This window comes from Rousettus aegyptiacus, unplaced genomic scaffold, assembly GCF_014176215.1.
Source record: "Rousettus aegyptiacus isolate mRouAeg1 unplaced genomic scaffold, mRouAeg1.p scaffold_m13_p_10, whole genome shotgun sequence".
NCBI lineage: Eukaryota > Metazoa > Chordata > Mammalia > Chiroptera > Pteropodidae > Rousettus > Rousettus aegyptiacus.
This window is the reverse complement of record NW_023416285.1, coordinates 81,537,288-81,551,503: the sequence shown is the minus strand read 5'-3', so window position 1 is coordinate 81,551,503 and position 14,216 is coordinate 81,537,288. Positions and strand designations below refer to the sequence as shown.

At 35.5% G+C, this 14,216-nt stretch overlaps 1 protein-coding gene across 2 annotated transcripts in view; it reads right to left on the bottom strand.

Moving 5' to 3' along the window:
* The window catches only part of MPP7 (membrane palmitoylated protein 7), a 217,630-nt gene that overhangs the window by 61,743 nt on the left and 141,671 nt on the right, over nt 1-14,216 (bottom strand). For both annotated transcript variants that reach the window (XM_016160774.2, XM_016160773.2), the window contains exon 6: nt 6,318-6,449. In XM_016160774.2, the coding sequence (XP_016016260.2) occupies nt 6,318-6,449 (132 nt within the window). The remainder of the gene's footprint in view (nt 1-6,317; nt 6,450-14,216) is intronic.

Sequence of the window (14,216 nt, the reverse complement as noted above, 5' to 3'; positions counted from 1 at the left end):
CATGCTGTGAGGAAGTCCAAGCTAGCCAGGTGGAGATGCCGCTTGGAAAAAGAGATGCCTCACCAGCCTCCAACTTTCCAACCATCCCAACCCAGACATCAGTCATGGGAATGAAGGAACCCTTAGATGACTCATCTCGGCCACCACCCAACTGTCCTTGTGAGAGACTCCAAAACCACTCAACTGAGCCTGAAAACCTCCAAAACTGTGAGAGGTAATCATATATTATTGTTAGTTATTTAGTCACAAAATTTTTGTGGTGTTTCTAATGTAGAACTAGGAGTGCGACGTATCTTCCACACTATGAGTTGTACTGTTTTTCAGTATAGGGCCATCCCATTTATTATGCTTAACGCTAATCATCCTTTTGACTTAGTCTGTAATTCAATGAAGGTGACAAATGTTTACTAAGAATCTACTATTTGACAAGTACTGTTCTAAAGGCTCATAATACCATAATGAAAAAAAATAATAACCCCACAAAGATTTCTGTCCCTTCATGGAGATTACATTCTGACAGAGGGGACAGACAATAAACAACAAAAAAAATACCTATGTGTCAAAGCGGGTTAAATGCTATGGGGATGGGTAGGGTTAAGACAGGTAAGAAAAATCAGGAGTGCCAGGGCAGGTAGAGGGGAGACATTGCAAAGACACAGGCCTCACTCAAAAGATGACATCTGAGTAAAGAAATACTGGAAGGACATGGACTTAGCCAAAGAGAAAAAACAGAAGATACAGCCAGAGCGAATGCACTGAGGTGGGCTGTGAATGGAATGTTCAAGGAAGAGCAAGGAAGCCGGTGAGACTGGAGAAAGGTAAAAGGAGAGAAGCAGCAGGAGGTGAGGTCAGATGGTAACAGGGAGCCCGATCATGTGGGGCTTTGCAGGTCATTGTGAGGACTCTGGAATTTACTCTGAATGAAACAGGGAGAACCCACACGGCTCTGAGAAACAGAAATGACACAATCTGAAAGGATCACTCGACCTACTGTGCTAAGAAAAGGAGTGAGGGAAGGCAAGGGCTAACCCAAGGAAACAAATCAGAGACTGTGTCAATGATCTAAGAGAAATCTGATTGGCAGAAAGAGAAGTAAGGAAAAGTGGTCTGGATATATTGCTGTAGAGCCAAAAGGATTTCCCAATGGGTTGGAAATAGAATGGGAAAGAGACAGAGGTATCAAAGATTGACTATGGTTTTTGGCTGAGCACCTGGAAAGATGGAATTATCATCAACTGACAGGGAGAACTCTATGGGTGGAACACATTTGGGGACAAAGACTGGTTTACTTTGGAACATGTGAAGACTGAGATGTCTTTTAGACATCCAAATGGAGATATCAAGTAGACAGATGAACATACGAATGTAAAGATCAGGAGAAAGATCGGGAAGAGAAATAGCTCTGGGAGTCATTAGCACACAGATGTTGTTTAAAGCCATGGGCTGGATGAAATCTCTTCCAGAATCTATAGATAAAAAAGAGCACTCCACACGTAAGGGTTACTTTGTTACAGATGCGTAACCTGAAGTAGAATACATTGCTATCCCTGTTTCTCCCTACCCTTGGATGGTAAACTAGGAGCCGGAGGCATGATCTCTCACTTTCTACATGATACCAGCACAACTCAATCTTCTTGTGGATCCCTTCATTCCTGAAGATATCTGTTTCCGTATTGCTTTTGAAACCCTTATCACCACAATTCCTTGATGTAGTCTTAGTACAACATACTTGCATGAAAATAAAATCAAAACTCAATAAAACAGAGCACATTACATGCAATATTATACAAAAGTTAACAGTGCTAAGGCATAAGATTTAAGTGATTTTGACAAAAAATAAGGGTAGAGAGAACTTCAGATTAGATTAAGTTAAAATTCTCATTAGATTTTTGTTGCCACTTCTGTAAATGGTTTATGAAAGAGAACTGGGCTATCACAATCTCCTTGAATAAAAACTATATGTCCTATAACACTGCCAATATTGTAAGACCTCCTTCAGCAGGTAGCACAGTCGATTTCGGGTTGAACCTTTGAAATAAATGTTTTCAAAGTATGGTTTACCAAATATTTGCATCGAAAACCTCCGAGACACTCTTTAAAATCTAGATTCCCAGGCCCCACCCAAAACTTACTGCCTGTTTGGGGCAGAGGCCCAGAAGTCTATATTTTAAGTAAGCATCTGCAGTAATGCTCAGAGTTTGAGAACCACAGTTCTAAAATAAACCAGAAGACAAACCATGCAAGAAACACTGAAAAATTAGGATCAAATCCACCCAACAAATTGCATTTTCTAAAGCTGGATAAAACAAATATTAAATGCTCCTCAAGCACAAGGGAGGGAGGACAGCTCTGCCCCTCGCATCCTGACCACTGTTTTTCTCCCCTTCTCTCAATTCTTTTATCCATCGTCCCCTCACATTGTCATCCTCTTCCCTTTCCATTGCCAAATGTCCACATGATCTTTGTTTACTGCCTCTTCTCCCAGGAAACCACTCTCTGCTTAAACAGTTGTCATTTACTTTGTCATTCTATGTGACATTTACATAATGTAAGCCTAACACGTAAGAACTTATAAAACATTGCAAATACATTATATCTCAGTTGACATTTAAAACACTCCTAAGGAGGTACACCTCCTGATTTTCTGATCAGGAATATGAGGCTGAGATGTTAAGTGACTTACTGCTGTAAAGATACAGAGCAAAAGTGATGGGCTATATCTCCCACTTAGGTCATCTAATGCAAGCTTCGTATTCATTTTGCCACATTATTCCTGAGTCTAATGAACAAAATTCTATTCTTAGCACTGATAACCTAACCCATTCATTGCTAAAGTTTACTGCTCCTTCTTCTGAATCATTTGTCAAATGGCTCCTGACCATCCACTTGTATGAATCTTACTTTACCTTGGCGTCCCTCCCCTTACCTATTTCTCATTCTTACTTCTTGACTTATTTTCCTAAAGGTGCCTCGGACTCAATCTTCTCTTGGTTTCTGCTTCCTTCCCTCATGGCAGTTTTGTGGCTTCTCCAGTAACTCCCAAACTGACACATGACATTTGACAAATGTAAAATGACAACTCTGTTAAAAATAAATATTTTCTACTTTTTGGGGCACTGCATTTTTTAAGCTTTAAATTTATTCACCCCATAATCCTACTTTACCTTTACAATAATTGTCAAACTGAAGATAATACACTGATTATACACTTGGATGAGAAAAAGTTCAAGACAAGTAATTCTCCTTATTTGATGTCCTATTCCAATGTTAAAACGTTTTAAATCTTAATACTTTTCTCAAGAATCTCAACATAATTTGGGGAATTTCTTCACTCCAATTAGAAGTCCTATTTTCTGTATGAAGCTTTTATTTATTTTTAAAACACAGCTCTTTGGACAAAAATCATGCAATCAAATCATGGCTCACTAAGACAACGACGAAGCATCACTAAAATAATTTTAAATAAAATAATTTAAAAGCACTCAAAATTATTTTAAAATGCACTAAATGTAGAAAACTAAATCTAGAGTTTAAAGAAGTTATCTGCATATTTTTGGAGAGGGAAAGCTTTTGCTAATTCACTTTTAAATAAGTAACTGAAATTCAGAGAGAAAAAATTAAAAATCCATGTAAAAATGGACAAATGAGCAGAAAGTGAATTAGGAATAAAATTAAATGGAACTAAAATTTGTAAACGCCCAAATTTAAGGGGAAGTGGAGAGGAAAGTGCTATTAAGTATATTACAAAGCTGCCAAATCACACTATGATATACTAATAAACCAAAGAATTTTGAGAAATACTTATACTATTCCCTAAATACACAAATATTACAAACCCGGAAAACACTCTCTTGCTTACAAGAAATATTCATTTTTAAAACAGCTTCGTCAATTCAACCTGTTTTTAAAGAAATTTCCCTGGTTCCTTTTCCTAAATGTCTAACCTCCTCCTAGCATAGCCCCACAGACTCGGTATAACTATAAGAAAATTAAGTCACTTTTATCCCCCGTGCATTTCCTTTTATTTTTGCTGGTTAAGTATACACTACTGCTACTCACCTAAATATAAACCGCCTGTGGTACTACTCACTTCCTCTTCCCTCTGGCCCTCTACATCCAAAGATTTGCCTGGTCCCATCAAATGTAACATGTGGTTCTTGTTGCTGTCCTAGTTCAAATTCTCATTTTAAACACACTGTATTATATAATACATAACAAAAGAGGGTGATAGATGAAGACCCGCCAACTTAATGTTAGGTCTAATTATTTCAGCTGTGACATGCTTATTAGCTAAAGAATATATTTAGTAACAACCTATGATAACAGAACTTTAGATTATTTTATATACTTCATTCAAGTTGTTTAAACTTACACTAATTTACAGTAGGCCCAGTTACACCTTTTGTGAAACTTTGATGCAATGTATTCCTAATTTCTTTGATAAACATTTTGAAGATCTTATTTAATTGGGAGGCACGGGACTTAAATGTTGCTGATGACTGTTTTAAATGTTAGCTCACCAAATCAACACACCAAAAACTACTATCCTTGGGGAAACTATGACTGATTAAAAAAATTATTAATGAATTATTGAACTCATAAAGATATGTTTTAATTATCTCCCTAAGAGGTTGAATTCATCAAAACAAAAAATGTATTTCATATTGACAAACAGATGCACAGAATCCACTAAGAATTAGTCACTTTGTGGAGCTAGGCCAGGATAGCTCTTTCTACATCCAACACAAGTATCACCTATTCTTACTAAGTATATCACCTTTATAGTAAAAATCAACAGCTGTTTTACATCACCAGCATAGAAGTATAACCACAGACGAAAAGCAGGAAGTTATAATCAAAATTAAAAGATCTTAGCCAGGAATGTAGGGAGCCCTGGATGAGCTTCAGGGGCTTAATAAACCTCCTCATATAATATGCAAACTTATCTGTACATTTTTCTGGGTAGGTGTGTCCAATTCAATTATTGGCATGCCAATGTTGCCCTAAAACAAAACAAGAAGGCAAAATCTACCAAGACACAATATGGTGTAGAAGAAAAAAACTAGTATTTGAAGATAAAGAGCCAAGTCTAGATGGATTTTAGTTCTACCACTTGTTATCTGTGATACTTGGGGTAAGTTGCTTTGTTTCTCTGAATGTTTCCTAGTCTGTAAAAACAGAAACCATGAGCCTCATGCCAACTATGAGGATTAAATATAATATATGTAAAGTACTTAACATAATGCCCGGCAACTAATATATTACCAATTGCTACTTGCTGTTGATTTAAATGTGCCCCATTTATCCTACGTAGGATAAATGGGGCACATTTAAATCAACAGCTAGATTGTATAATTTATTTTTCTTTTAAATGTAGTTTCATAAAAATATGGATACACTGCATTCATTCTCGATTGCTGCTATAATAACCACAAATGTAGTGGCTTAAAACAACACAGATTTATTCTCTTACAGTTCTGGAGGTAGGAAGGCCAAAATGGGTATCGTGGGGCTAAAATCACGGTTTCAGCAGGGCTGCACTCCTCTGGAGGGTCTAGGGGAAAATCCAGTCCTTGACTTTTCCATTTTCTAGGAGCCTCTGGCATTCTTTCGCTCACAGTCACAGCACTCCCATCATCTCCACTCCCTCTGTGACTCGGACCCTCCTGCCTCTTTCTTTCACTTTAATAAGAATCCTCGTGCTTAGCCTGGGCCCAGCAGATAATTCAGAATAATCGCCCCATCTCAAGATCCTTAACTAATCATGCAAATCTCCTTTTGCCATGTAGAGTAACACATCTACATGTTCTTTAGAGTAGGACATGACGTCATTGGGAATTGGGGTGGGGGACATTATTCTGCCTATCCTATATCCTTTAACATAATTCAACATTGTATAAATTCTGGTGCTAAAATAAATGGTTACATTTACATTTTGAAGTATCATACGCTTAAATAATTTCTCATTACTATAAAATAAATAGGCTTTCTAGAAAAGCCATAAGCAGTTATCTTTAGTTGCGCCATTTAATCTCAAACCAACTGTGACTGGTGCATGTTATATTATACTGTCTCATAAATGTCAACAAGTTACATTTTAAAAAGTACTGCTATTTATAACCAATAGAATGTCTATCATTTGGCTTCATTTTCATTTTTCTAAATCATATTCTTTAGATGAGAAAGTTCCATTTATTCTAATGTTTGAAAACACAGAAAAAGTATATTTTACAGAGAGAAATATACGGAATGCCCCCCATCAGATTTGGCTTTATCATGATATCATATCCAAGCACAAGATGTAGACCAAAACTTACCAGTGGTTCTCTATTTTTGACAAGGCGGATGATTTTTACTGAGTCTTCCTCATCATCAATATCATCAGGCATAGGAGGCAATACAGGATCATAATTCTTCTGAGCCACAGTATCATGTACAGAGAGCAACGCCTATCAGAGTCAAAGTAAAAAAATATATATATACACACACACACACACACACACACACACACACACACACACACATTAATCAAATAAAAAACCCCAAACCCTTCAAACTATAAAATCGAATTTGTATAATAATTTTGACATAACAATGGTAATAAGATAACCATTTGAAAAGGAGCCTCTTACCAACAAGGAATATATAGAACAGCAGAAGGCAGTTCCACTTAGCTGCCACCCCCATCCCCAATGCAATTAATGTGAGACAAAAATCAGCATAAAATATCTCCTAACCTGTGTGTTCTCTGGTTCATCCATATAGGGGTGGCAGTTGGGGACATGGAGAGGGGTGTTAATTTTGAAAAGAGGGAGAAAATGAGGCTATAGACATATTGCCCATGAACCGATAGGGGTCTAAGAAAACTATGTATTTTCTTTCCTACTGTTAGCAGAAAACACAAAAATAACTGATCAATATGATCGACTAGCTTTAATCCTTTTGTTGTTTTCTCACTTTTTAATTTTTAGTGTAATAGGTGACCAATACACTAAAGAGGTAAAACTCCACAAAACACCACCATATTGTCATGATAGACCAAAGGTGAGAAAAACGCTGGAACCTTGACATGACACTACTCACGATTTTAAGTGAGCAGGTCTAGACCTTTAACTAACTTGCTCCCTAACCAGCAATGTCATAAATTACTCTAGCCAGACGCGGAGAAATCAACCTTGAAATCTCCTCTCTTACCTACACTCCCCAGATCCAATCTGTATCCTATAAATCCACTTCCAAAATGAATGCTCTCTAGTCTAGATCAGAAGTTGACAGACTGTGCCATCTGCTTCTGTAAATGAAGCTTTACTGGAATACAGCCCTGCTCACTCACTGATATATTGTCAATGGCCACTGTCATCCTCCAATAACAAAATTAAGTAGAAGCAAGAGACACTTTTCACATAAAGACTCGGCAGACCCCTGGTGCAGATCATTGATGCCATTGTTGATCCACGCAATAACCTCTAAAGTATCCAAATGCATTTATTTATCTTTGGCTCAATTTTAAATCCTTAAGTCAGTGTTGCTAAAGTGATTATTTTAAAACTAGATAAAATCACATAACTGGCCTGCTAATAACTCTTCTAAAGTTTTCCACTAATCTTGGGGGAAATACCAAACTTGAGCATGTCCTAGTCTTGCATTTCTCTCCAATTGTACCTTATGCCACTCTCCTCATTCGGCTTAAATAACTCTTACACATACCTAGCCAAAACATTCAATATAAGAGCTGATCACCTGGTTACTTGATCTTGTAGTGCCTTCTTCTTTGCCTTCATACATGTTCATAATTCATAACCATATAAATATTTTTATATGCATATATTTGCTATCTACTGAAATAGAAGCTCTAAGTGACAAATGTCTAGTTTTTAAGTTTTATTAACTGTAATAAATGGTATCTATTTAATTAAGCTTTTTATTGACTATAATATATATACAGAAAAGTACACAATTCATACATTCGCAGCATGATGAATATTTAAAAGTGAATATTCCCATGTAAACGTCCCCCAAACAAGAAATATGACCTTAACTGAGTCCCAGAAGCCCCCACTTATGCCCCTTTGTAGTCGGCATGCCTTCTATTCCTCTGAAGGTAGTTTTGTCTCAATTTACATACTGCATAAATAGAATTTTAAGTGTGTATTCGTTTTTTCCCTGATATTAAGTTGGTGAGAACCAGCTATGCTAATACTGGTAGTAGCATTCACTTTTCATTGTTACATAGCATTTCAACATAGGAATATTTCAGTTTCTTCACCCATTATGCCCATTAGTGAGGTACATGGAGGTTGTTTTCATTTCTTGACTATCATAAATAATAAATGCTGCTACAAATATTTCATATCGTTTGATGCATATACATATTTCTATGTATAATTTGGTTAAGTATATTTAAGAGTGGACTCTCTGGGTCATGGGTTAAAAGTATATTCAACATTAGTAGAAATAGTTTTTCAAAGTGTTCATCCCAATTATACACCAACAACAGCTTTAATAAGTTCTGTGATTCCCCAGCATTTTACATTATTAGTTTAAATTTGGCAATTCTGAGTGTATAGTGGTATCCTCTTGGGGTTAAAAGTTCATTTTTCTTACAGCTAATGATATTGAAAATCTCTTCTTATGTTTATTACGTATGTGCATATGTGAGATGCCAGTTCAAGACTCTTGTATGTTTTTCTATTCCATCCATCTTTTATCAATTTGTAAGAATTCTTTATAATATATTGGATCCAAGCTTTTGTTGATTAGCCATGCTATGAATACATTGTACCTTTTTGTAGCTTGCCCGTTCACTTTCTTATTAGTGTTTTTGATCAACAAAGGATCTTAATTTTAATGAACATAATTAATATTTTTCCTTTCTGGTTGGAGCTTTTTGTATCCAGTAAGAGTTTCAAAGAGAAAGAATGAAGAAACTTAGACTTAGATAGATTATAGTGAAAGTGCACAATGTTAAAGGCAAAAAGATAATCTTAAAAATAACAGAGAAAAAATGATCATCAGAAAGAAAAAAATTGAGAGCTGACCAACGAGCAGCAGCAATGGAAATCAGAAGACAGTTAAATTACCTCAAAAGTGTTTAGAAAAAATAACAGCCATCCCAGAATTGTATATTTAACAAAAGTATCATTCAAGAATGAGAATAGGAGATGCTGAGAAAACTTTAAAAAAGAAAAAAGGATAATACAACCATGGTTTTTGAAAACATTGGACATCAGACAACAAAGGATGCTGACCACTGAGAGACAAGAAACAAACATGAGTCCTATGATTACCCTGGTTTACTACGTAGACAGAGTTTCCAGCCTGTGTCAGGGGAAGAGGAACCTAGGCAGGAAGCAGTGGTCACCTCAAATTGAAAAAAACAGCTGAGAATCCAGGGAGGTCAAGGGGCTAAAGTTCTCAGGGAAGAGTATGGGGGAGGAGAGAACTGCCAGGGTCAGAGCTCTGGAGATCTGCAGGGGGCCTCCTCGAGTCCTTAGCCAGGCACTTAACCAAAGATAACAGAAAAGAAACTACTAGAAGGACTAGAGCAATGGTTCTTAACTGAGGGTAATTTTACTCACCCGGAACCATTTGCCGATATCTGCAGACATTTTGGATTTGTCAAAATAGAGGCCAGAGATGCTCCTAAACATTTGATAACATATAAAAGACCTTGCCCCAACAAATAATTATCCATCCCCAAAACATCAATAGTGTCAAGGTTCGGAAACCTGCATTATAGGTTTCCCCTGCTATCTGAAAGTAGAGCATTCCTATGAAAACTTTCCTGAACCTTAAATGATATAAAGCAAAGGGGCAATTACCATTAGTTTCAATGGAAAAATTTTTGAGCATTCCCAGAACCAAAAAATAACTATCGAAAATGAAACAAAAAAATAAAAAGTGAAAAATTATGAACAAGGCATTATCAAGCTGTAGAACAACTTCAATAGCCTAACATATAGCATAATTGGCATCTCCAAAGAAAGGAAGGGTGCTCAAAAAATTTGAAAAAATATGGCAGAAAATATTCCAAACATAATGAGGAAAAAAAGCCCACATCTTCAAGAAGCTCAGTGTATCTAACTATGAGAAACACAAAAGAAGTAATACCGAATTGTTTAAAACCAGTGAGAAAGTCATCCAAAGGGGAGAAAAAGCACATTTCTAGCAGAAAAAAACATGCACACACACACACGCACACTTATTTATATATATATATATTTCCTTTTTATTTATATATAAATATTTTATATAAATACATAAAGAGAAAATACATGTTCCCTTTTATTTATATTATTTGTATATAAACATATAAATTTTATACATCTATGTATATATTTATATTTACATATAGATCTACATGTATCTGCATCTATATATAAATATATATATAAAGATAAAAATGACAACACACGTCTCTTCAGAAAGACAAGCTGCAAGACAATGGAGCACCGTCTTTCAAATAAAAAAATACTGTCGGCCTAAAATTCTATACCCAGTAAAAATATCTTTTAGAAATGAAGGAATATTGAGGACTTTTTAAAGACATACAAAAGCTGAACGAATTCATCACCAGCAGATTTGTATTCCAAAAAAAAAAAAAAGTTACATCTTTCAAACAGAAAGAATGACAGCAGATGGGACTATGGATCTATACAGAGGAATAAAGAGTACCAGAAATGCCCACTATCTAGACACCTAAGATAACTATCTTATACACACAAAGTAAGAATAGAGATAACTAATGAATTTTAACTGAATATTATAGTTGATAGGCAATATTAAGAATACCGGCTATGTATTTTTCTTCCTTAGCTTTGTGTTAAGTTCCATGTCTAGATTTCAAAATATAATTTTAAGATTAATAGACATCAAGTTCCTAATTTTTAATAGCTTTGCTTTACAACTATTTTTGGTTGTAAAGCAACATTTCGATTTTGGACAACTAAAAGTAACTTTGTATCCCATTTTCCTGTTTTAACTATGGTGACTTTACTCTTTAGTATACAGATTTTCCTTTTAAAAGACAATACCTAAATGAAAATTGTGTTTCCATATGTCCTAAATCCCAGTCACAATTGATGGGTTTACCTGTCGCTCAGAGTATTCTACAGGAAATTGAACAATGACCTTGTAACTCATCAGGCTCACAAGCTCTCATTGCCTTGGACCCCCTGAAGTCATTGCTATGTTCTAAGTATCTCTCAGGTCACCAGAATTAAGTGTCTAACTCATAAGGATGAGTAACATTGATTTATTCTTCCAGAAGGAAGCTTAACTTTTCCCTTTAGCATGCTTTAATGAAATCTCATCCATTCTGCATGCTCAGGCAATGAGTAATTCACTTGTAGGTGAATGTTTTGGAAAGTTGAAAAATTACAACAAATCTTTTTATTTTATTGCCTAATACAAATCTCCCGAATTTTCCCCAACTTCCTAAATTATAATACCATGTTCTAAAAATGATGTCGCTTTACTGTTTTATCAAAAATAAGCCACAGAATGATGACTCATAGAGTTTGATTTGCCTTTAATGTGACAATTTGATGCCTAGGAATAGTTCTTATGTATTAATGACTTCCTTTGCTTCCCCTAGAAACAAAGTCTTTGTAGAGATCAACAAACCTCCATCAGTGCCCCCAAATGGCACCAACATTATTGCTGATGGAATGGTCCATCGCTAAAGGAAGCTTTCACATTCTATTATATATATATATTTGGGCCTTTCACTGCTCATTATCATTTCCCTTTTCTCACCATCTGTTCTTTCTTTTTAACTTTGTTATTCCGTCCTGGACTTTTAGATTTGAACAATAAGCCTGGATTTTGTAGACATTATTAAGAAGAATACTTGTTTTTTGTTTGTTTGTTTGTTTGTTTTTTGTATAGAGCAACTAACCAATCAATTCAAAGATTTAAAGACTGAGTGTAATCTTTAAATCTTTGACAGTTCTCAGATGAGACTACCATTATGTAATGATGGGTCATTTTCTAACCATTGAAGACTTGAGAACAAGAAGTTATACAGGAAAAGTGTTGATATATATTCTAGTGATGATCAACTAGCAAAGTTAAAAAAGAACATTAATTGAACAGGTCTTGCAAGGGCATAGAACAAAAGGCCCTTCATATGCAGTACTGAAGACACTGTACATTGAGAGAACCTGTCTAGATCATTGCTAAGGACAAGCTGTCAATAACTATCAAAATTTTAAATGCACAAACATTTTAACCCAACATTATTCACTAAATAAAATTCTGTAATATACAAGAGATGTGCAGTATAGTAATGTTTAAATAGCAGAAACAACAGAAATGTTGACTTCTAAGGGATGTTAAGTAGGAAATTATGTTGATCCAAAGAGAAGTCCAAAATATCCAAATGTTAAAAGTCCAGAAAAAAAGAAAATATTAAGTAGCACATTATATTATCCTATTTATAATGGAAAATTGTATATGTAATATTTCTATATACAAAAAGGAATGAAAGGTAATATAGCCAATTAAGAATAGTTACCGATAAAGGTAAACAAACACAGTTCACAAAAGTCTTTAAGCATAAAAAATGATGCTCATATTCACTAATAAAGAAATGAAGAGTGGCTCCTACTCTATAGTTTGAATTAAAAATACTATTACATATTATCAAAATTTTTGTATATTTTTATAAGTATCAAAGGACTTTCTAAAAAAAGTGATGAACTATCACAATGTATCAAAGGCAAAGATAGCTGTTTATATAAATAATTCCTTCTGACCTCATTTATGAATTCTTTAAAACTTTCTGTGCGTGCGTGTGTGACTGCGTGTGTGTATCTGTCCCTAAGGTTGTGAATGCTTCTTCTCTATTCCCTGACTATGGTTCAATTTTTTACACTTATATCTTTAATCTACCTGGAATTCATTCTAGCGGGGGGAGTTTCTTACTTTCTCTCAAAGATTAACCACTTTGGCCAACACCATGTATTGACGTTACATCCAATTCCACCCATCCCTCACATCTGTCATTAAGGCCACAATTATGTTTCACCTGAATTATTTCTACGAGCTCCCAACTGGCCTTCCTCCATTCCGGATTCCATTCCTCCCACCCTACCACCACCAATCCAGCCCAAGTAACTGTTCTGGATACTCCATTCAGACTGATTGTGTCACTTGCCTATTTAAATGCTTTTGATGGCTTTCCACTGCTCTGAGAATGAAATCCAAACTTTTTAATAAATTCGCAATTAGAGTGACCACATAATTTATCATCTAAATAAGGAAACAACTGAAATTGAAAGGGAGGCTATTAATCATAAGGCCACAGTACAGGCATAAACCAGACCATCCTGGGCAAACAAGGATGCGTATCCCCCCCGCCCACCCCCACAATCAAAGGCTCTGCTGTCTAGCTCTAAACTGTTGCCCCTCGTCTTTCACAAACAACTGTTCGGCCAAAGTGAACTTATTTTACGACCTCAAACTTGACAACTTATATTCTTTATGGGATTTCACATACTATTCACCCCATTTAAAACATTATTTTTCACATCCTACCCTTGACTCCTCTTTCTCCCTCCTTCTCTCTCCCTTCTTCTCCCTTTTGATTACCTCACACTTCAGGCTTCAACTTATATGCCACTTCCTCCAGAAAGTTTTCTTCCACCCTCCCCGCCCTGCCCTCCACACCCCTCCCGCGACCCAAGTTTAGATTTAGCACTACTCCTGTGTTCCACATGTGCCCTTTTCTTACACATAATTTCTCCTATTACTTTCATTAACCTACATATATCTTCTATAAGTTGTATCTATAGAGCCTGGCACAGAGCAAGCATTAAATAAACATATGAGAATGAATGAATCAAGATGTGACTCCACTCACATTTACAAATTACCAAAGAAAGAGTTGGCAGGTCTGCGGGATACATTACCTTCCTATAGTGGCTACATATTTGGTTGTATACAACTGAATATTATTATTATATTATTTTGGAGGTACACCTCAGGTTTCTTTCTTTTCAGTATTATTGTGAATTGAATATTTAAAAGGAACAGCAATTTTTAAAAGTAAACACTTTTTTTTATCTAGTAAAAATTAAAGACAATATTCAAGTTAACACCCCAGGATTCATTTTTCATATTTTAACTTTCAGTTCAACTAACAATTCATGTATATATGTCATATTCTACTGTACTACTTTGAAGCAAATATTTTATTTCATTACCAGGACAGA